This window comes from Saccostrea echinata, unplaced genomic scaffold (genome assembly GCF_033153115.1).
Source record: "Saccostrea echinata isolate AGI-Se365-2 ecotype Australia unplaced genomic scaffold, CSIRO_AGI_Sech_v1 ptg000075l, whole genome shotgun sequence".
NCBI classification, from domain to species: domain Eukaryota; kingdom Metazoa; phylum Mollusca; class Bivalvia; order Ostreida; family Ostreidae; genus Saccostrea; species Saccostrea echinata.
In genome coordinates, this window is record NW_026889824.1 from 1,694,684 (window position 1) to 1,712,190 (window position 17,507).

Sequence of the window (17,507 nt, forward strand, 5' to 3'; positions counted from 1 at the left end):
TTTAATTCTTTGCTACCTTCACTAACAAAAACTTTTTTTTAGCATTAAGTACCCATGGGACACAAACTTTTTTTAAACGAGTTACAGTACTTAACTCAAGAGACACATTATATTTAAAAATATTTCATTTTTTTTTTTTTTTCAAAAAAGAAAGAAAAAACGTAATATCTTTTAAAGTCAAACGAGAATACAAATTGCAACACAAATCTTCAATGTAACGGAAAAATTAACAAAGTAACAATGTTAATAAGAAATATGAATGTAATGAACAAACAAATTATTTCAGTAAATCTCATGCGTTCAAAATATAGTACAACAAATTCTAGAGCATCATCAGAATCAATCATGTACTTTACACAAGAATGGTGTCTCAAGTTTAATCAATTGAGAAAATTCATCATTTAATCAATCAATAAAACTTTCATCAATGTTTGAAATATCTGTAATCTGAAAGACTCCTTCAGTAACTAATTGTAACAATGCACTTTTTGTTATTTTTGTTTCAATAATCTCATGAACATCAAGATATAACCATGGGACAGTAACATTTTTACAAGTTTAAAGGCATGGGACAAATATATTTTTAAAAATACGAATGCCATGGGACATGCAATTTTTTTTAATGAGAATTTTGTTTTGTACCGGTCCCATCATTGTGATAAATTTTGCCTGGTCCCTTAAGCCATCATTTATATATATTAAAATAATAATAATAATATCAATCCACGCCTTAGTTATGAGTATAGTTTATATAACAGTGTCTACATGCATTTTAGAATGTTCGAACAATATCAAACAAACCCTGTCCCAAAAGTGAGACAAATTGCTCCCCTCTTTCTTTGTCGCAGACAGTATGCTTTTACTGAAAGCGAGTGCAGTCTGTGTTTTACGCTATCATTTCAGGACAGAGCTCTGACAAGGCCCGACAATGCGCTTTGACGACGCTTTGAAGTTGGTGGGAGAATTTGGATTGTACCAGAAGCGTCTCTACCTTATACTCTGTATCGTGGCCATCAGCAATGCCTTGTTTATGATGGGGCACATTTTTTATCTCTATACTCCAGACCATAGGTATGTTCCCAAAAATTATTTTTATCTACCTAATATTAGTATTCCGTGAATACTAGCCAGGGTTGTCCTAGAAAAAACGTGAACTATTCAGATATTCCAGAAACTCCCGACCAAACTTCTTCATTTTTGCACATTATTGGGCAATTTTTTTTTATTTGAGCTTAAAATTATGAGGTTTTTATTTCAGGTCCATCCGGACACCGTATTTAAGGGGTGCACCGACATTTTTTTTAACTTGAAAACTAGATAAGTTGTCAGTGATGTTTGTTTATGCAGATTATACGAAAATAAATCTGTGATGTGGAGAATGAATACGTGATAATTCATTTTGGCAATTATTTATAAGGAATCACTGTCTAGTTTGTTGGATATGCCAGGGCATCAACAATAGTTGGAAACGTGGGATAATCTGCATAACGGGCGAATAATGACAAAATGTTCGCTTTTACTGGGACAATCCTCGTAAACACGTTATGTAAATGTGTGCATTTCAAATCTTGTAATTATCATATTTCGTAGTTCAAACCCGTTACTTTTAAAATATTCTTCTAGAATCAATGGAAGTAAAAAAGTAAGCTTTTCAACTATATTCAAAGTATTTTATCCAAAGTCCATATGCTCAAAAAAAAAAAAAATAAATAAATAAAAATCAAAAGCCATAACAGCAACACCAGGCAGGTCTTCTCTCAAAATGGTAAGGAACACATTTTATGCGAAGCTTAAATGTTTGTCATTTTTCTGTAGGTGTAAAATACCTGGATTAGAAAATGATACTTGGGAAATTCAAAGCCCAGAGCATGCTCATTTAATTAACATTACCATTCCTCCGTCAAATTTGCCTCTCTTTGAATATGACCGATGTCACGTGATTGACATACGCACATCTGGAAACCATAGTGGAACTTCAGAGGTCAAAAAGTGCAATGAATGGGTGTACGACAGCAGTGTTTTTTACGTAACCTTTACATCAAAGGTAAGCAACCTTGAAGAATTGGTCTTGTAGAAAAATTAGTAACGGTTGAAGAAAATGTCTTCAGTAGAAGACATAATGAATCAAAGTTAATACTCTCCATATGTATCATAAAAAAATGAAAATAGCAATATTCCTACAATTTAGATGAAACGATTGAACACAAAAATAATTAATGATGAGGTTTTTTGAACTACTCGTTCCTACAGCATAACTTGGTGTGTGGCGACAAATGGAAGACTTCCATGATACAGGCTGTGTACTTTTTTGGTGTGCTGTGTGGGGATCTGGGGTTTGGTATGTTGGCCGACGTGTGAGTGACTTTCTTCATTTCTACCGTGTTTGCTACCTTTTATTTTACTTTCTTATGATGAACATTTTAATTATATATATGGCTAACAAAAGTTTATGAAGTAAGTATAGTTCTTTGACGTGTTTTAATATGAGTGACCAATACTTGTCAAAGGGAAATAATATGGTAATAACAGGACGTTATTTGAATGTTATAATATCGTTATCCCATATATTAGTTACACATGTGAGCAGTTACAGGTATGTCAAACACTAAAGTAAAATGTCAGACGCATAAAGTTTAAAGAAAAGCATGAAATAGTGTAATGCATTTAAAACACTTCTGAGTCTTAATTTCTTCAAACATCATCATTTTTCAAAGTTTGAACCATCATTTTCTTTACAATTCTGTTTATACAGTATAGGGCGCCGTACTACGTTCACTCTGTGTGCCGTAATATTGACCGGGGTGTCGTTTGGTGCCTCCTTTGCGCCGGATGTCATCAGTCTAGCAATTCTAGAGTTCATGAGTGGAGCAGCCATGCACGCCGCCTTCATCATAGCCTGTATATTAAGTGAGTGACTTTATTATCCCACTGGTTGTTAGAGTACAGAAACCCATTTTTAAGGCCAATCAAAAATATTCTTGAATCCGATGTAACGAACTATGTCGTATTTGTTTAAACAAATTTAATACGTTATAAATTGTAGAATTTGTAATAACGAATTTAATTTGTTATAACAATTTCTTTGAATTCGTTATAACGAATCAAGTCTGTTATAACAAATTTGTTGAATTTGTTATAACGAATTCAAAAAATTGTTATAACGAATTAAATTCGTTTAAACAATTTCTAAAATTTGTTATAACAAATTTAATTCGTTATAACTTATTCAAAAATTTGTTATAACGAATAAAATTCGTTAAATCAAATTCAACAATCAGGGCCTACAGAAAAATATGTATGAATTCGATATAACGATTTGGCGAATTCGTTTTAACAAATATAAATCGTTATAACAAATAAGAGAATTTGTTTTAACGAATTTAATTCGTTATAACAAATTTTTGAATTCGTTTTAACGAATTCAACAAATTTGTTATAACAGTTTAAATGTGTTATAACGAATTTAAAGAAACTGTTATAACAAATTAAATTTCATCGTTTCTGATTTCAATTTATGACTTAATATTTTGCTTCGTTGAAAAGAAATAAGTTTTAGAAGATAGGTAGTCCTCATTGAAAAAGGCAAAAAAGATGACGTCATAGAACGTCACGGAGCAGCAGTTAACCACACAATTTTATGTTGTACTCTGGAAAACTCCAGAAAAAAACTCTGAAAATGCCGGAGGAAGTAGGAAATGTGTCAAAAGCGAGCCATGCATGTGTGTGTACATGTTATAAGCGGTATTTGAATGATAGACTATTCTGCCTAGACGATAGTGATATGCGAGAAAACGGATAATCTGTAAAAATCGTATCAAAAAAACATTGAAAAGGTAGTAACGTCATGCTTAAGAGTTTGGCGTTTCACAGATGCTGATCTTGTGAAAGCATACTTATGCAGTGAAAAAAAATATAACATTGACAAACAAAATGATGCTACTGGAACAATTGTTAGCAAAATAGATTTCAAGTGATAGAGAAACGTTTTTAATGAGTGCACTGGTATTGGGCAATACTGTGTGAAATGTATAGGGATAGTATTTTTGGGAACCTCGTGTCGGTATGTTTTTGACGTTGCAGTGTTGTTGAGTTTGCCCCCTGTTTACAAAGCGTGTTGAATTTAAAATTAAATAACATGAATTCTATTAAATCACGTGGAATGAAACTTCACATTTAAACAAAATACATATTTTTACATATGAAAATGTGCTCATTTTAAATTTCTTGAAAATAGTATAACGAAGATTGGCATAATCCACGAACTTTCCGAACAACCCTCGTAACAGATTATATTATAACATAAATTCAAAACAAAAAATGTTTTAACGAATTAAATTCGTTTTTACAAATTCGACAGTTCGTTCTATCAAATTAAAAAGTTCTTGATGCGTCCTTAATGGGCTTCCGTATAAGAGGCATACCGGTAAATTAATGTAAATTAATGGATGACTTACGTATGGTACTAGTACTTTCAATCTTAACTATGTGAGTAACTTGAATTTCCTTGACTCTAGCAGTCACAATACTAGTACATAAATGACTAACAATAGAAATCAGAGACTTGGAAAACTCTGATACTAGCGGTCAGTGAATTTGAAATACCTGAAACTCGTATTCAGCGAATTGAATTTTTGTGATCTTAAAGTAATGTAACTATGCTATAAAATCTTAAATAATGGGAAGTCATCAAAAAAAATTTATATAGAAATACTTCTATCATTTTTAAAAAAAATTCCTTTAGATATAAAACACATGTAACACTTTTTCAATTTAATTTTTAAATATTGAAATAAACACAATGAAAAGATGAAAAAACGGGAAAAAAACTGCAAGTAATACACCTTTGTAAGCAGCTGGTCATAGAACACAGACCCCTGGAAATTTCAGAGATGGGATCAATTGCCTGGGAGGAGTAAGCATCCCTTGTCGACCTGTGAAGCCTATGTATTGATAATCCGTATTCAAATTTAGTATGAAACAATGATCTAACAATTGGTATGAAATACGTTAGCCAAAGCTTAAACATAGCTTACTCTTATCCGCACAGCGGATTGAACATGGAAATGATCTCTGGAACAGTTAAAATGAAGCAAAGCAAGAGACAATGTAGATTACACTACACGTTCTGTGAGCAATGAGCTCACAAAATGAATAGCTCTCCCTGCTCCCGTATGAGTACAGTGGCAAAGTGCATTTCTTGGCAGTCTATGAAAGTTCCATTGATTTAAAAGAAGGTGCATTGTTTAAAAATGTTGCCATTAAATTTCTCACTACATTAGATACTTTATCGAGTATAATTGCAAAGTCCATGTTTTCCTATGGGAAAACCCTAAACATCTATCCTATCAAAACGTAAAATAAGAGGTGCACAATGGCACTATGTTATAAAGATTATTGAAAGTCTCATTAAATTGTAATAAATGATACATGAGGAGTTGCGGATTAAAGATGTACATCATCCCCAATGTTAAATAAGGAATGGCAAAGTCCTTGCTTTGCTTTGGAAAACCCCAAATATCTAAAACATTGTCTACGACTTTTTGGGACAACCCTCGCACATGTATGTATATATGAATGGAATTTTTAGGGAAACAGCTAAAAGAAAGGTATAAACATTTTTGTGGAAAACTTCCAATCATTTAAGATTTTACTATATTAGTGTTATCACTTTCGGATCCGCCCTCTTATCAGTAATCAATGACTTCGATATCCCAGACACAAGCAGTTGCTGACTAACATATTCCTGGCGTTAAACATGTCACTGATAATATATCTGATATAATTTAATTTTGTTTCTATTCTAGCCTCTGATTGGTTAATATCCAAAAAGGAACACAAATTATTTCTGTATAACCTGGTTTGGTATGGGGACACCCCCCCCCCCCCCCTGACAACCAGCTGAATCATCTGTATCCATATAATCCTCTCATTTCCAGTCCTCGGGATTCATAGAAAATTCCAGATTTAATAAATGTAACTTTAACTTCAAACAATGATTCGATCTTACCACATGTAAACAAACAACAAGGCTGCTAGGCCTATGTATCAGTTTTTACCTCCCCTCTCTTCCCATCACTTCCGTTACTTCCGTTACTACGGTTGTATTATTGAGCGGCAAATTTGAACTAATAAAAAGCAACGAAATTTTACATCCATTGTTATTTACTGATTTTAAAATTACATTATAAGGAATGACTCTAATTCTTGGCCAAATTATTCGAGTAAAACCTGGTTTGGGTCAGTTTATGCTATTTTATAATCCGCTTCGCGGATTATGAAGCGTAAACTGACCCAAACCAGGTTATACTCGAATAATTTGGCCAAGAATTAGAGTCATTCCTAAAATAAGTAGTCAGTAGTCGGTGACATATCTATCCCTGAACCTTTTAAGTCCAAAATTAAATATCCAAGATATTACCAGTTGATGTCTACAATATCGATCATCGGTATTGTACAAACAATAAGTGACTTGGATATCCCTGGTATTGTTTTAATGGACTTTTGAGCTTGACTGCTGTTTGTCATCTCCTTATATGTCATGTCTCTGATACCAGCAGCTAATGATTGAAAAAATATATCCCTGATACGAGAAGTCGTTGTCAGTTTAGACTGAATTTAAGTCTTCCTTACTCGTGATCCAAGTCGAAATGAGTCATTTCTTAGAGAGAAACATATGTGACTTAAGAATTGATATATGAATTCGTTACAAATTAATGTTGTCCCTTGGGATAAAACAATTTGCTTGGATTTTATCTTCACTTTTAGAAATTTTTAAGAAAATTGACTTTATGACTGAAAAAAAAAACAATGAAATTTGGGAAACAGAGGTTTAACCTCTTGAAACAAATGATTGATGAAACATTTTGCCAAATTTAAATTTCTTACTAGATCAGATACCTGAATTTTACTTGATTTTCATTCAGGCATTGAATTTGTCGGCCCATCCAAGCGAGTATTTGTTGGAGTACCTATCCACATGTTTTTTGCTACTGGAATTGTCGTCCTATCAGGCTTTGGTTACTTCTTTAGAAATCATCAATACGTACAGATCGGTACAGCATGCACGTGCATTATATACATGTTCTATTGGTGGTAAGTTCCAATGCATTTTTAATTTGGTCTGCATTTTACAGATGACAGTTTACAATCTTAAATATTCAAAGCAAATGTATGCACAAGTTAAACATTATTTGTAAAATCCAATATCTCTTGTGGGTTTCATTCACATGTACGACTGTGCATATTGCTTCTTTACATTAATTTAAGAATAATATTTCAGGATAATTCCCGAGTCTGCACGTTGGTTGGTCACTCAGGGTAAATACAAAGAGGCCTCAGACATCGTACAAAACATAGGAAAAGTTAACAAGAAGCCTATAGAGGGAGAGGACACTATATTTGACGAGAAGACCCTGGAGTTACCGAAAGGAGCACAACTCTGGCATCTGTTTCAACATCGGGTTTTGTGTGTTCGAACGCTCATCATTTTTTTCAATTGGTGCGTCAAATTTTAAAAAAAAAAAGAGATAAGATCTACATGCTCAACAAATAAGTAAACATTTGTTTTCTATTCTTGAACGAAAAGTAAACAACATACATGCAATCAATCAATCTTTTAAAATTGACTTTGTGATACTTTATATCTGTCATTTTCACAATGTGTATATATGTATCTGTATCAACTGGCCATGTTCACGATTAACATTTTTCTAAGAATATTAAGACTAAACCAACAATTTTCTTTATTCATAATCACAAGGTGTAAAGATGTCTCTTACGATTCGCAATGACAGTGATCAATTACTTCAGTAAGTCTTGTTCTTTATTTTGTAATAGGATGATTGTGAGTATGATGTATTACGGAGTCACTATGCACGCTCGTTACCTCGGAGGAAACTTCTTTCTCAATTTTTTTATCATGGCTGTCGTTGAATATCCGGCGAACAGCTCTACTATTTACTTCCTGGAGAGATTTGGGCGGAAGAAAACTCATTGCGCCTGTATGTTTGTAGGCGGCATTGCTTGCCTGTTGACAATATTTACTGTTTTATATGGCGGTGCAGGTAAGCAAAAAGTGTGTATAATCTTTTTAAATAAAAAGTCCAAAAAAAGTGCAAAATGAAGTCAGGATGTTTTCTTTGGCTACATTTATTGACTTGCCTCTAAAATGTCTTGTTTATATTTATATGTAGAATGGGAGCCTGCTACTATAACGCTTGCCGTCATAGGGAAGATGGGGAGTGCTGCGGCGTTTGGGGTCATCTACACCTTTTCAGAGGAGCTGTTCCCCACTGTGGTCCGGAATGGGGGCTTAGGTGCTAGCTCCAGTGTAGCTAGGATCGGGGGGATGCTGGCCCCCTACGTGGCAAAATCGGTAAATTTAATATCATGATTGAAACCGAAAATACTGTATGTACTGTTTTCATTTAATGCTATATCCATATTCTTTTTGTATTACGAACGAGATTGTTGTTTGTATATCAGAGCGTATACTATTTATGAAATCAAATGCAGTATTCTGCCTATACAAAGTTACAATAACCTGCACGTATATGAAAATATTTTCAAAAGTCAGGAATCTAATATTCAGAGCATGCATATATGGCGTAATTGTAAACAGAACTTCAATGCCGATTTGTTTTAAATATATAAATATAAAATTCCCTAATTAAGCATACGCATGTAGTTAGAATTCATTTCAGCGTTAAACTTTAAATATTTTGAAACAAATAGAATATATATTTTTATAGTTTTTCAAATGAATCAGTTCTTTACTTAATTTTCAAAAATATGTTCTATACTTATTTAGAAACAGCGTATCCAAAACTTACAATGTGGAAATGTTTTCGGTCCACTTGCTGTGCATGATGCCTTATTTCCATTTTCTTGTAAGAAGTATGCTGTATTATAAATATAATCTGCAACTATTCAGTTTTGTGGTATAATTAAGTAAATTTGAAATGGTGAAAAAGTGGAATATTTTCTGTTAGGAACTAAGGCAAAAAAAGAGAAAAGGAAAGAAAGAAAGAAACGCAAAAATGGCCAATTTTTAACCGCGTGACCTTCGAAGCATGACCAAATTTTATTATCTTCTATCAGATATTAATGAAAATCCCCAGCTCCTTGCATTACAGAAAGTACATATCTATCAATGATCTCTTGTCCCTGTAGTAACCTATGCACTTTAGTCCCTGGGACGATGATAGACATTTGAATATAATTTATCACATGCCAGACTTTATTCAAATTCAATTCTCTCAGTCATCAATTCGATCGAAGACACAACCACTACAGTGCGTATGTATATAAGTTTGGAAAACGTTAGTAGACGTCTTTGTGCTAGGTCTATATATGAAAATCACTTTGGCATGTTTCTCAAATTTAACAAATGAGCTGTTTGAAAAACAAAACAAGAGGCCCAAGGGCCTTTACGGTCACCTGAGTATAATACAACAATTTAGAAGATCCATAGAGTATAAAATAAACTGACAGATGAAGATTTGTTGCCCAAAAGCAAGAGAAATAGGATGATCAGAATCAATGAAATAATTAGTCTAGTATTCAGTAACAACTCATACATTAAATTCTAATTTATCTCCCATTTAGCACTATCACTATGCAGACTATTAACAAACTAATAGTTCCTCTGTACTACTTTTAACCCCACATTGTGACCTCTCACATTGGCCTCTCTTGGTCTTTGAAGAACATTTAATAAGTTATTTTTGTCTCATTTTTATCTATTTATTATTTGTCTATCTGATCATTAAAACTATGAAAGTACTTTTTGTATTATTCAATAATTTTTTTTTGCATAATTCTCTTATTCTATTAACTTTCAAATACATTATTTACGGTGATTAATTATCAAAAGTAAATGGCCAAGGGAATAACTTTTCTCAGTTGAATACAAATTAATAGAACCCTGACTAGGACCAGAAAACTTGACCAAATGGTCCTGATGTTTAAAAATCTGGTAAAAATATCCTTGCTTATTAAAACTCTAATTCTATTTGCCTTCGGTATGCCAGGAAGCAGAGAAGATTTTTCAAAGAAATAATGGATTTTCACTACAGATTCAACACATCCCTACCCTAACACTAAAACCCATGTCCCAGGGTCTTGAAATTCATAAATTTGGTAGAGGTACCCACATCATCATAACTATGCACTTAGTTGAAGATTTTCAAAGAATTAACAGATTATCATTTTATTAATAAATATAGACCCCCCCCCCCCTTGAGAAACACCAAAACCTGAGGACCACAAGTTTTAAAATTTTGTAAGAAGCACAATTGTTCATCATAACTATGCACTTTATTTATCTGCTCAACACTAAGGAGCAGAGAGGATTATTTAACAGAATTAATGCATTTTCACTATATTATCAATAGAGTCCCATCCTTACACCAGAACATCTGACGTAGAGGTCATGATTCATGAAGAAGCACTCTTGTTCATCATAACTACACACTTAGTTTACTTTATAACCAGGAGCAGAAAAGAAGATTTTTAAAGAATTAATGCTTTTTCACTATATAATCAATAGAGCCCCACCAAATTCCCCAACCCTTGGGCCATAAATTTCACAATTTTGAAAAAGGAATCCTTGTTAACCATGCACTTAGTTTGTTTAAATAATATCCAGGAGCAGAGAAGAATATTTGCAAAGAATTAATGCATTTTCACTATATAATCAATAGAGCCCCTCCCTAACACCAGAACCCCTGACCCAGGGGCCATGAATTTCACAATTTTGGAAAAGGCAGCATTGCTTATCATAACCATGCACTTAGTTTGTTTAAATAATATCCAGGAGCAGAGAAGAAGATTTTTAAAGAATTAATGCACTTTTACTGTATACATGTAATCAATAGAGCCCCCCCCCCCTTTAACATCAGAACCCCTGACCCATGGGCCATGAATTTCACAATTTTGGAAAAGGCATCATTGCTTGTCATAACCATGCACTTTGTTTGTTTAAATAATATCCAGGAGCAGAGAAGATTTTCAAAGAATTAATGCATTTTCACTATATAATCAATAGAGCCCCGCCCTAGCACCAGAACCCCTGACCCTGGGGCCATGAATTTCACAATTTAGGTAGAGGGCCCAATGCTTATTACAATCATGCCAACAGTTTGACTCCTTGATGTCCATGCAGGAGTAAAGAAGAAGATATTTAAAGATTGCATCAATTTTGGTGGTTTTAGCCCCATCCCTGAGGCCCCAGGGGGGCAGGGACCATGACAATTTGTGTTCCCCTTCACCCAAAGAAGCTATATGCCAAAATTGGTTGAGCGGTTCTAGAGAAGAAGTTGAAAATGTTCAAAAGTTAACGCACGACGGACGACGCACGACGACGGACAAGAACGGATAGCAATAGGTCACCTGAGTGACTCAGATGACCTAAAAAAAAATACTTGCACATCTAACAAATCTTTAAAATTTTAGTTATCTCGTGCTAAACAGAATCTTAGCAATAAAAAATCCTTTATATATATTTGTGCTAGTACAAATACAGTAGGACTATATACTTCCACACAGCTGAGACAAAGTTAAACAACTTTGAAAGGACATAACTCTAGTCCTTCAATACTGTGCAACAGTTTAATTTTTTAAATTATTTTTAAAATGCATTCAAAACGTTACATTTGTGTAGTTATTATACGATGATAAGTCAAGAAAACTAAAATCTTGATAAAAATTACAATGGTTGCTGCCCCTCCGTTTACAACATTTATGTGTATTGAGCTGATGTTTCAGTCTATAGCAACTTAAGTATAAAGATATAATATACAGGGATGTTTTCCTCTTACTACCAAACAATTTTCCCCATTTTTTTTTAAATTCGTCAAGAAAGAGTTGCCTTCAAAGAGATAAACAAGTCTTTGTTGGATTTGTCCTGATTTACATTCGTCTACTCGAGGCAAAAAAAAAAAAGAAAAGAAAAAACAGGGGAGAATAATCCGTGCAGTTTTAGTTAGCCCCCTTGAGCACCTTGATTATATCTGCCCGAAAATATAATACCTTATTGATATACAAATTTATCTTCACTTAAAATGTATGATTTTTTTTTAACTCTTGTCGCTGCAAGTTGACCTGACTGGGCGGTGATCTAAGATAGATGTTTATCGAGTTAAATGATAAATAAAATTCGAACGGGTTTGTCGTATTGTAAATTTTCTCCTATTTAATGTAAGGCTTTAAGTACAGAATTATATGATCTATGTATATTTGATATTAACACCCACTCAGTAAATTCAATATTTACAATATGACAGCTGAATGAACCCTTTTCCAAAAATAATGTAAACTAAAAGTCCGCCATGTTAGGTCAATTTGTGACGTCAATAAACAGACATAGTTAGAAATAAATCAAATTTTACAAAACGATTTTTAATAAATAAACACTGTTAAATAACTCTTACAGCTGACCAAAAATTGTATACCTGCAACTTCAATATACGTGTAAACAAGCTTAAAATAAGTAAGGTAAGTTGGAAAAAAATTAATCAATATAAATTTATTTCAGATTTCTTGGTAGAAAAGAAGGAAGATTTTTTTTTTTTTCCTTCCTGTGTGTTCTAGAGTATTTTATTTGCAGTTGAAGGCCTCAAGGAAGAAAAGTATTCTTAATTATTATCATTATTTGTAGATCTATTCGAAATTAATCTTTGTAATTTTTTTCCTTGTAGAATTTTTTAACCGATTATTTGGAATTGTGATTTTATGTTGAATATTTCCTTTTAACACTTTTGTAGTATAAAAACTATGGCATATATATATATAAATCAAAAGAATTAAGAAAAAAAGGAAGTGATTTAATTTATATCATATGTGTTCAATAGAAAGTTTATACATTTTAATATTGTATGTACAATATTCTGACTAATTAGATATATAATAATTTACACTACAGGGTGAAGAAATCGGCGGCGATTTTGGTAAAGCCTTCCCCCTTGTGGTATTTGGTGCTGTCAGTATACTGGCGGGCTGTCTAGCTCTGGTTTTACCAGAGACCCTCCATAGAAAATTACCTGAAACTATTGAGGACGCCAAAATTTTCGGATCGTAAGTACCAATTACAAAACTATAACTACACTTTTTTAAATAAATAAAGTGTTCCCAGAAATAATTGACATTTTTTAAAAATATTATATTTTAAAATAACATATCCCTAATCTATAATGTTACTATTTCAAACGACAATATCGCCTATTTTCTAATGATACATGTACATGCAGTTTTTATGGATAATCTGATAATCTCACATTATTTTCTTACTTCCTGTTGTCTTTTGTTGATCAAAATGAGTGTTTTCAGTACAGAAAGCCTCATTAAGATACAAGTATAATAAAAGGATTGTAAAACCTGGTGATATTTCTGAACGAGTATATCACTATCTACATGTACTTTGTATAATGTGGTACAAAATATTGAAAAAGAGCAAGTCTGTTAAGGAGAACAGTAGAAAGGCCTAGGAAATCAACATTTACAAATAGAAGGACTTCATATCTGCTAATTTTTAAGTGAAGTTTGTTTCCTAAGCCTATCGGCTTTTTCCATTTATTGAAATCCTTTCCCTTTTTTTCAATATTTTGTTCCACAAACAAAAGTAGACGGTGGAATACTCAGTCTTTTAATAAAATTCCACAAGTTTTACAATCCTTTGATAATATCCATCATAGGCTTTCTGCTTTCAAAAGCATAAATTATTTGCAATATTAGCAATCTACAGAGTATACAAAGTACAAGCTTACTAATTCGTGAAACTGCACATCACAATAAAACAGGAACTGTTGTTTGTTAAAAAGATATTAAACTATGAATATTTACCACATGTTCTATTATAATTATTTTGTTTTAAATAAATCACGAAAAAAAATGATGAGTTTTGGTAAAAAAGTATATTACTTTAAACAGCTCTTGCTTTTAACCAAATGTTATTACCTGCTTTGTACTCAGTACTTGAAATTTAGAGAGATTTGTTTAAAAACAATTAAAAAATGTATGTGTGTTGAATTAGATTTACATTTTATTCGTAGAAGTAATCTGTCACACAATGTAAGGATTTTCTCTTTTATGAAAATGGGAACAAAAATTCTTCCATTAAATTTTTCTATTAAATCCTATGTGTGTAAGCTTAACTTGGGGTTTGTGTGAATAGAGAAGCGAATAAAATAACGGATACGCATTTTTCATAAATGTTAATATTGTTTTAGAATTATGTGAATAATAAACAGGAGAAAACGTATAAAGTATTTTGTGAAAAAAAAACAACATTAGATTAATTATGCAAGAACTTATACCTATGATGTGTAATGGTAGTCAAGAACAATTAGCTAAGCGAAGTTGTCAAATTAAAAATAAAATAAAATGGTTGACAGTGCGTAATAATAATAAACGACGATATAGTCGTTAGTCTTCGATTTAACAAAAAAAAGGTTCAGAAGACTCAGCATATTTAGTTTGATTTATTTATTTCAGGAATATTTTAATTTTTTTCTTAATGAAAATACTTATACTCCGTCTTTCACTTCTTCTTTTAGTGAGGAGCATCCATTATATGAAACCGTCGAAATAGATTATAAAGATAAAGAGGAAGAAAATGGAAAATTATTATAGGATTGTGGCATGGATAAAAAAAAATACATCATATACAGTATGTTCCTGGCTGACGTAGTCAGTGAAAGGTTATACATTAACCGGAGTACCCGGATGTTAGTGTAGCAAACTTTTTTCAATAAAAAATGGTAAATCAACAGTAAAGAGTTGTTTTATGAGTGAAAGTAACAGGTAACGAATAAACAATAAAAGTATTTATTTTAAGATTTTAAAGTAGCCATAGTATATCTAAGTTCAGCATTATAAAAGACTAGTTTTAATCACTTCATTCCAAGCTATGCAGAAATCTAAAATACCTAGGTTGTCATAAGTATATGAATTCTGTAGCATATACATGTAACATTTTCTTCAAATTAATAAATCTAATTGATATTTCTAATATGAGTGAATAAGAAAGTACATATATATAAGACAGGTGCAATATTCTAACTTTAGTGTGTTTTAAGAAGGAAAGTTTAGTTCTTTTAGTAAAGAAATTCTAGAATCAGTACCTATTCCCTCAACGCTTTGTGTATGGAGTTTAACTTGTCGTGAAGAGACATGATTTTGGACTCAATGTTATCCACTTTTTCCTCCAAAGTTAGTTGCTTACATCGAATAAGCTCCACTGACCTACTTGTCTCGTTTTGAGATTTATTCATCTCGGTCAGAGTGACGGAGGCGTCCAATAAACGTCGTTGTGCAGCTTTAATTTGGCGAATGTTATAAATAGCTTCCAGCAGCTTTGTCTGGTACTTCAAAGCTTTAGAGGTGTTTACTTTCACTTTACGAAATTTGTAAATAAACCACCCTGATTTCATGACATTTGCAGCTTCGTGTTTTAGTCTCTTGTCAAGGTCAACGTCAAGGACGAAGTCATGAACGTATTTCTCACTCCGGCTGAGCTCTAATTTTCTGGCTAATACCGCAACAACGAGGGCTGTACAGCCAGCTCCCATCATACCTGTAATAACGGTGATCCCCCTGCCGCAGTAGGTGCTTGGCTTAATATCCCCGTATCCCACGGAGAGAAATGTAATAGCTACTAACCACATCGTGTTAAGGAAATTCGAATGAACAGATTCATCCGTGTTGTCGCTCATTTCACACATTCGTAGTGCCCAGCTCGCTATCAAAAACGACACAATCATGATGATGGTCAACACATAATCAGGGTGCATTGTCATTAAAGACTTAAAAATGAATCTGAAATTGAAGTGTATTCGATTCAGAGCCCCAAGACTTTGTGACGAGGCGTCCTCGTACAATTTGCTATGCAACATTATAAAACGACATACTAGGAAAAGCCGTAGAAACATTGGCAGTGCGAGTATAGTGTCTAGGGGAACTCGAAGACTTCTGTGACGTTCCCCCTCTGCTACAGTAGCTGGCCAAGTGGTGTAGAAGTCCCCAGGGATTGGGTGAATCGAACACACAATGAATTCTACTGTCATCTGTGTTATCCTTCTGGCAGTCATCGCAATCCTCCAATCATCAACACTGTTATTAACAATAAATAATTGTACATCTAGACGATGATATATACCTAGGAATATGAGTAATGCCACCGTGGAAGCCGTGATAGCCATTTTCATTAAGTGCGATGGAAGGGAGGATCGGGGGTACACTTTGGCTGCCGTAAGCTCCGTCTGAACCACCATTAGAAGAATACCCACTAGAGCGAAAATTAGCGCCACATCACTAGATCGCTTTCTCTTTACAAAGAGTTCCTTTCTCCTTGCCAATCTGCTACCCACAGTCTCAAATCTGCCCGGGGGTGCATCCACCATTTCATTCTCTAATGTCTTGTATTTTTTAAGTTTTCCATTTAACCCAACAAGGGGTATACCTGGATTTTCGACTAAACTCATCTCACAAATTGGTGTGCGTCCCTAATGTATAGCATCCCTCAGTAAACCATACTGCTAAACTTTACTGTAATTCCCATTATAGAAATACATTGTACATCCATCGTTTGTTTAGGTATATGATATCCATATAAGTTTTTTGATACTGAGTAGAGGGAAAATTAATTGTAGTGTTATATTACTATCCTGAAAGCTTCCCAGCCGTACGACAGATATTGAATTTTTTGCAATGCGTTCGGTGTTATATAAATATTCTTTTCTACTGTTGATCACTGAATTGTGTAGTATTCCACGAAAAACTGAATTCATCGGACTCGGATTTCTTGATTTAGCATAATTATATCTACTGTTGCATCAACTCAATAAATCGTTCAGTCCATTAGGGTATATTATATTGAATCTCTTGCATCCATTCCCCATCCAATGTGTCTATATTTCTTAACGAATCCCTGCAATCCTACATTATTTTATAAATGATCGCTCCAACTCAGAGATCGATAGGCGAATGAAACCGAAATATCCATTGTTTATATTTTCCTCCAAATATTGATCGTCAGCTCTGAAAGAATTAACATCAATTGTTATCCATAACATCATTTGGAGGCTACCCTCACCTTTCAAGGTACCAGAGTCGACATCGACGGTTTGCTTTATAAATGTTTACATTAATAATTCAATGCGTTGTCTTCATTTTGTACGCCATTACCAGATGACGGTGTGACTACTAGGTGCTTAGTGAGCCTTCAAAAGTTTGTCTTTGGCATGCCCAGGTTGACTGATCACTACGTTACACCTCTGCTATCTTTTACGATGGGGATTTCTACGTTTTGTTCATTACGCTAATTAACAAAATATCAATACTGCTTATTACTCCGTGAATTAGGTAGTGACGGAGAGGGCTAGAGGTCTCATGGGAAATAAGTATTCTTTTTGAAACCGGAATGAATTCATTTGTCAGTATAATTGCATAAGTAAACTTTTTATCTCAATTTTGTTTTCTAATTATAAAGTTTTACTTTTATTTATTTTTCT

The 17,507-nt window shown here is 33.3% G+C and overlaps 2 protein-coding genes across 3 annotated transcripts; one reads left to right on the plus strand and one right to left on the minus strand.

Annotated features, from left to right (window-relative positions):
- The first annotated feature begins 899 nt into the window (after positions 1-899).
- On the plus strand, positions 900-14,747 carry LOC133176363 (organic cation transporter protein-like). 2 transcript variants are annotated; one of them, XM_061311487.1, is made up of 10 exons: positions 900-1,071; positions 1,816-2,044; positions 2,251-2,354; positions 2,753-2,907; positions 6,924-7,092; positions 7,280-7,498; positions 7,837-8,063; positions 8,193-8,374; positions 12,923-13,074; positions 14,553-14,747. In XM_061311487.1, the coding sequence occupies exons 1-10, from the start codon at positions 929-931 to the stop codon at positions 14,626-14,628; spliced, it is 1,656 nt and encodes a 551-aa protein (XP_061167471.1). In that variant the 5' UTR covers positions 900-928; the 3' UTR covers positions 14,629-14,747. The 2 variants fall into 2 exon arrangements, with proteins under 2 accessions (XP_061167471.1, XP_061167472.1); XM_061311488.1 differs by lacking the exons at positions 12,923-13,074; positions 14,553-14,747 and adding an exon at positions 12,434-12,482.
- A 104-nt stretch (positions 14,748-14,851) lies between these two features.
- LOC133176381 (small conductance calcium-activated potassium channel protein-like) lies at positions 14,852-17,365 on the minus strand. The gene has a single exon (XM_061311503.1). The coding sequence runs from the start codon at positions 16,476-16,478 to the stop codon at positions 15,120-15,122; it is 1,359 nt and encodes a 452-aa protein (XP_061167487.1). The 5' UTR covers positions 16,479-17,365; the 3' UTR covers positions 14,852-15,119.
- Between the last annotated feature and the right edge of the window lie 142 nt (positions 17,366-17,507).